Genomic DNA, 7190 nt, shown 5'->3' on the forward strand with positions numbered 1-7190 from the left:
ACAGATTCATTTTTAATCCATAGTTTGAGTAATTTACCAAGAATTGCATTTATTGATTTTGAGTTACATTAACTGGTCAATATATAGGAATCATTTCAAGAAATGTATATCATAATTCATCAATAAATAGGTCACTTTAGATATGAGTTGATGGAAAACAACATAAAACAATCAATAAACAATATATAATACAACTCTGGAAATACCTGGTACCTTTAAACTACTACTTGAAAGTGGAGGATTATAATAAATGGCTGCTTATTTGATTCACTTGAAATTCAATGAACAGAAACTCAAGAATGTCTGTGAATGAAAGTGGCTACAGACTTGAACATTACTGACTTCACCTTACAATGGACAAGAACAAATAGAAAGAATCCAAATCTGAGAACCACTTCAACAAGTTTGTCTTTATTTGGTTCACAAGGCGCGTCAGTTATCTGACAGCTGACGAGGCAAAGTAAACTGACTGGGGGGGAGATGGCCTTCATTCATACATGTGACATATGTGCAGCAGAATACAGCATGGATGAAGATAAAGGTTACAGACTGAACAAGAACATGTTCAAGGCAACATTTCTTCTGCAACAGAATCGTCTCCAGAGGCGACAGCAGACAAGTGCATCCTTCTTAGGAGTCCTTCTTCTCCTCAAAGATGATGTTAGCTGTGGCTCTCTTGGCTGTGGACAAATTACACAGATGTCACTTTCTTGAACATCAAGACTTTTATGTATTTGCATGCAATGTGAAGCTGCTGTCAGTGAAACTCAACACTGACAGCACCCATGGCAGAGTTAACAGTTACTACAGTATCAACTCAACATGGAACGTCCTCTCTGATGTCAAGCACTTCTTGCGCCTATGCCTGTGGATGCCTATGTATTTCATCACGATTGTCAGAATATACAGTCTTGGGGAAGTCAAAAATTCCAGAAAGCTTCTGATTGGACGCAGAATGAGGAACTGGCCCTGAGTGCAGGATGAGTCATCAAATAGTAGAAATTGTCAGTGAAAAGTTAACAGAGGGACACAGGATTAAAAATGGAGTGCTCTTCGTTTCATGGGGACATTAACATTCTGCCTGTCCTGCTTTAATCTGACAGGAAACAGCCTCTGTGATCTATGACCCTGACAGAATAAAGGTGCTCTTTGTCTCCATCTAGTGGAGCCCCACTCGACCAGCCACTGTGTAAAATGGAAGTAACAGTCAGTCAATGTGACTCTCTAAATGAGCTTTAACTTCAAATAACCTTGAAATGATTATGAAAGTCACGCTTACAAACAACCTTTCATGTGAAGTTGATATCTTTCCTGATTCCTCGGATTTTCTAAAAGAAATGTTGAGATTTTGCAGAATGAGTCGGTGTGTGTTTGCAGTAAGCTCGACACGCACGTGTTGAATGACTCACCCTCATCCTTGAACTTGTCAGCAGCATCTGCTGCCTTTTCCTTGATGTTCTTCACCACATCGTCTATCTTGGCTTCATTCTTGAGGAAAATAGGTCGAATGATGCGTGTGTAGATCTGGACCGATCCGTTGGAAGGAGTCGGAGCCATGCACCACACCAAGAAGGCACCCTGGGAAAGAAGAAAAAATGCGTCAGGATGCAGACATCACAGATACATTATAGGCTTCACTGGTTAAGCTATTCATTAAAGATAGTGTTGGAATTTGTTTTCGAAAACACTTTCATCGATAAGTCATCTGGGAAAATAAGAGAAGCTGGTGTCTGTGGCCCCAGCAGAAATAAACATGACTTATTTTCTTCATTCAGTCCAAATTCCAGAGAAAGGTTGGCCTCCCTATCTGTCACTAACTGCCCTGTCTGCCTACATGCCCCCTGTTCCTGCTCTCAGACAGCTCTCCTTCTTGTGAGCTTTGATCAGAGGCCCAATGCCTCCCATCGGGTGGGACATATTGTTTGCATTTTATCTAAGTGCAGCCAGATTACCAGAACTGCAGTTTCTGTGTACATTTGACCACTGAAATCTTATCAGTTAATCATTCAGTGCAAGTGAATTGTACCAGGGACGTGACGTGACTGAGTGAATAGCAGAAACATTACTGTAATGTGCTTTGAGTGCTGAAGACTACAACTAAAACAATACAAATCATTTACTGCTACTACAGTAATAAGTAATATGTCATGATTACAAAGTACATTAATCAATGACCTCTCATAATAGCACATTTTGCTATGACAAATATAAACCCTGTTAAACCATAACAGCTCAATAGAACCGCTGCCCCTATGCACCTGATGTTTGCTGTAGCTTCTACTGATTATCTGCATATGGGGCATTGAGGGAACATATGTAAAATGAGTCTACCACTACTCTGCCTGTGATGCGTTCAATGAATATCTGTAAACTGTTATTTCCCAGATAACCTGCCTGTGAGGCGCTAAGGGAGCATAGTGTAAAAATGTTCCTGTACACTGTAATAAACACTTTAACAGATGCATTTATGTACTTTTTAATAGAAATGCAATTTTACATAGGCTGCAATCTAAGACAAAAGGCTCTTTTATTATATTTGCAGGGCTCTTAAAGCTGTGGGCATCCTAACTTGAAGGTGCGTGTAGTGTTTTCCATTCATTACCTGGCGCAACACGCCAGACTCTCATTTCTACCAACACAGTTTGATTATCAGCCACATTTTTTATACAATATAAATGTCGTGACTGTTTTGCTGCGTTGCTTCATAGTAGAATTGTGTGCATGTATCTCTCTTGCTCTCTCACACACATGCACAAACATACACGCACACACACACTCACATTAGGACCGGCTATCAGCAACAAACTCAACTGATGTGGGGAGTATTATAATTATAACTAGTATTTTTACAAATGTTATGACACCCACATAATAAACGTGGCTGCTGCTGCTGATGAAAATGAAGCGAATGGGTTTTATGCCCATTAAAAACAATGAAACACAGTGGTGCCAGGGGGCGTGTTATGTAATCCGTGTGAACCTGAACACCATGCAACACTGATGTCCCCATGGCAACCAAACTCACCAGACAACTTTAGACTCTTAAGACTTAACACTAAACTAACCAGTAAATTCAGGAGGAAAAAGCTCCTAATCAACTCATCAATGCACTTTCGACACATTTCCAGTGGATTACCTTTCCAATATAGTAGAATGGGAACCAGGAGAGGAAGATATCAGCAAAGAACTCTGCCACACTGAAGACTCCATACACCACCCAGTAGGTCAGCCATTTGGTGTCGTCGTCTTTGGTGGCACTTTCAATGGCCTTGATCCTGGAAAGAAAGAGCAACAGAATCTGAGAGAAGTAGTTTGATAGACTGTGAAAAACAACACGATCCATGAGGGCAAAATGTCATTTGGTCCAGTATTTATTTTGTTTTACTGCTTTCCTATCTGCTTCTCTGCCGATAGCCTCACTGCTGGTTTTCTTTCACACAGTGATGAATCATCTTGCAACTTGAAATGTGCAACAGTGATGGAATCATTCTACAAACCCATAAAATATTAATAACAAAAATAAATGTAATAAGGAAGAACATTAAAGCATGAATTTCAGTGAATCACTGTGCTAACATGTCTATAACATGACTGAAGGCATACTTATCTCCCTTTCATGGTAAATGGTCTGTATTTGTAGGTATTCATATAAACACATGTGATACAGTTAACATGTATTGTTTCAAAATGAATCACGTGTCAACATTGTGCACAGGAAACTTGTCCCAACAAGTTACAGCTACAAAATTCACCATGTACTGTAATAATGTTCAGCCCATCCTTCCTCAACCATTACAACATTACCCTTCTGTTGTAATGGGGAAGTCTTCTCTGCACATAGCAAGTCAATCTCCGTCGTGTCTACTTGTTTTTTATATCAATATAACTACAGTCTATACAGTGTGTTATGACCATGTTCACGAAACAGGTTAACCCTGTTAACTGTTCACTGCTGTTTGATACCCTGTCTACTGTTCGCTATCCACTTAAAGCAGAAATGACTGTTCTCCCTGTATTGTTGAGCTGTCTACTGGGCCATAAACAAACTACAGACAACACACCATCATGCTCATTTGATTACTTGTTCTATAATTATGTATTAGGGCTACAACTAACTTATTTTTGTGTTGTTGTAGATTCATCTTCATGGACTTTAAAGACCATTTGACTTCCTTTGCTCCTGAACAGACGACTGAGGCCAGAGCAGCGTCTTATCCAACTCTCTCTGGGATTTACTTTGTGGGTATCACAAAACATGATGACTTTTCACGTGGTTGATCACCATGGAAACCCTTAATCTGCTCTGGAACACAATCACTCGCATTCCTGGGGCTCCAAATAAAATGGATGTATACTAAACTGACATGTTGTAAATAATTTGTAATAAGTGTGACATTTGCAAACAGTCCATTGTTAACAACCTCTTGTGAAAGTACAAAATGCAACTCTTCGGTCAGATCTACCACTTCTTCTTCTTCTTCATGCATCGTCACCATGTTATGTAACTGTTTTTTTAATTATTCATATCAAACGTTGTTTGGCTGTTTGCGTTGCTGCGATACATTATTGTCCATGAAGGGATATTTTTTCAACAAAAACCGAAATGAAAAAAGTTTTTTTTCCACAGTAAAGATGAGTTTTATGCTTTAAATCGATGACCTGGTTTTTAAATATAATGATGGAGGCTGTTATGTTTTTTTATACATTTGTCTCTGAGGTATCAAATGGACTCTTGGATTAAAAATAAAACAATGGTGACCAGAGACTGTCTATAGAGAGCCTATCCACTTCCCACTGATGTGTTCAGCTATACGTGACATCTGTTACACTTCTGTCCGTCCTGGGAGAGGGATCCCTCCCATGGCGCTCCTCTGAAGATCCTGTTGAACCCTGTTCAAATACTGACACCTCAATAAAATATAGTCATCTATTCATAATTAACTGCGACATGTGATACAGCTCTTGAGGACATGCTCATTTATATACGGGGAAAAAATGGAAAAGTAGGAGCAGCACAAACATTTGAATCCCTTTAACTTAAGAGTAATTTAACGAGAGTCATAATTATCTGAAAACCATACATTTAACTTCTAATAAATGAAAGGAAGCAAATGTTTTAAATTCTATAAACTCAAATTTCAAAAGTATAAACTCATATTTAATATCTTAACACGAAATTTGTGTTGCTCTGAAATGAAAAGCTGTGTTTTGGACTGTTTTGAGACCCTGATATAATTTTCTTATGAATGTAACTATTGTTCACAATTTGAATTCAGCCTCCGGTTCACAAGACTGACTAAAGCTATTAAATGTGTTATTAACCACAGTATCAAAGAAATGACGTTATGACTCATTTCATAGTTGAGGATCAGTTGACTAGTAGCTTGGGGTCTGTAAAAACAGTTGTGTAATATTTCATTGTTCATAAATATGGTCAGCACATTGTTTAAAACACACGCACACACACAGGTCTGGTCCTTCACAATGTAACGGATATAAACTGGTTATTATACTAAAATAATGGATGTGTGTGTGTGTGTGTGTGTGTTGTGTGTGTGTGTGTGTGTGTGTGTGTGTGTGTGTGTGTGTGTGTGTGTGTGTGTGTGTGTGTGTGTGTGTGTGTGTGTGTGTGTGTGTGTGTGTGTGTGTGTGTGTGTGTGTGTGTGTGTGTGATGGGTGTGGTAGTGAGGGAGGGTGAGGCCCCTCTCAGTAACAGTGCCACACTTACGAAATGTATGCTGGGTAAAGAAAGCCGATGAGGTTACACAGCAGGGAGGCTCCATAACCGATGACGAGGTAAACAGAGATGATGGCGATGGCAGCTGGAACAGAGCACAGCACATATATTATAAAACACGTGTTATTACGGTATTACTGCCGCCTCGGGTTTCTATTTCTCATTAACGGTCAACTCGAGGCCCGTGGCTCCTCTCGTCCTCTTCGCTCTCCTTTCTGACAACACTCACCGATGGCGATGTACGACCTGCTCACTCCCGTTTTCTGCTCGACCTTTTCCAGAAGGTCCGTCATGATATTCTTCTCATGGAGGAACTTGTCAAATCGGTCTCGGAGCCCCTGCGCCATGGCTGCACTTCCTTGTTCAGGTTCAGATGTTACAAACTGCGGATGTGAATCGAACTGCGACACTGACGCACCGAGAGACTTCTCTACACTGTTTTCCCTGTGGTTCTCCCCCCCCTCTCACTCAGGCGTGTTCACCCTCGTCTCCGCTCTGCCCCTTCAAAATAAAACACCACCATTCTGCTTCTGAGTTAAATATTAACGCTGTCTCATCGTGTTACTGAGGCCCGAGGTTTTTACGGTGATGATATGATCTGTGCAGGTGTGTGTGAGTGTGTACATTAAGATGTATTTGTAATGTCCATGCATTTGGTCCATCCCTAGTGAAATTACGTCATTTTAACTGCACATTGGACATGGAATTTGCTTTGGTGTGTTTGTGCAATTATAAATCTAATTTAAATATATGTATATAAATAAATGCATCACAAATTACAGTTGAAGTTAGAATGTGTATCAGGCAAGTTCTGTGTATAAAACAACACTGAAAGTTCATTTTGAAAACAGTTCAACCACTAACATGTATGTGTTCTATTATTTATTCAATAATTAGTACATGCATAAAGCAGGTGGTGTTAAGTAAACAACTGCCCATGCCCAAGATTTTCATGTTTTGGTCTTGAAAATATTGTAAATTGTCCAGAATATTAGTTTTCAGGAACATGGGGGCAATATATAACTTCAATACCGGCAGGATTCATCCATAATCTTTATGTAAGTACTTTAAGTGTTGTTCCTACTGCTAAATAAATACATTCAACTTATAGTGACACGTCCAATAGAACTGCAACAACAATAGTAGGGTTTGTTTGTTCTGTAAATCCCACCTCAAGCGAGAGTCACATTTACTGTGAAGGGGAAAGGAAATAATTGCGGGCTGTACATCTATAGTATCTGTGACTGGCTTGTGCAGCTGCTGCTCAATAATTATAGCGCAAGAGGTAATTCTCCCTGACTTCAGTCTTACAGGCACTGCATTCGCCCACACTGTGTACTCAGAAAGCACCAGGCTCTGCCCCTCAAATCCGAAAGGTTGTGGGTTGTTGAGCTGAGACACAGGCCATTCTTAAATTAGAAATGAGTGGCTGAAGAACTGACTATGCACCACG

At 39.8% G+C, this 7190-nt stretch overlaps 1 protein-coding gene across 1 annotated transcript; it reads right to left on the minus strand.

Moving 5' to 3' along the window:
• Positions 1–395: 395 nt before the first annotated feature.
• On the minus strand, positions 396–6191 carry reep5 (receptor accessory protein 5). The gene is made up of 5 exons (XM_061075804.1): positions 5967–6191; positions 5729–5822; positions 3137–3275; positions 1410–1578; positions 396–680 (listed from the first exon to the last, which is right to left on the minus strand). The coding sequence occupies exons 1-5, from the start codon at positions 6082–6084 to the stop codon at positions 631–633; spliced, it is 570 nt and encodes a 189-aa protein (XP_060931787.1). The 5' UTR covers positions 6085–6191; the 3' UTR covers positions 396–630.
• Between the last annotated feature and the right edge of the window lie 999 nt (positions 6192–7190).

Source organism: Limanda limanda, chromosome 1 (genome assembly GCF_963576545.1).
Source record: "Limanda limanda chromosome 1, fLimLim1.1, whole genome shotgun sequence".
NCBI classification, from domain to species: domain Eukaryota; kingdom Metazoa; phylum Chordata; class Actinopteri; order Pleuronectiformes; family Pleuronectidae; genus Limanda; species Limanda limanda.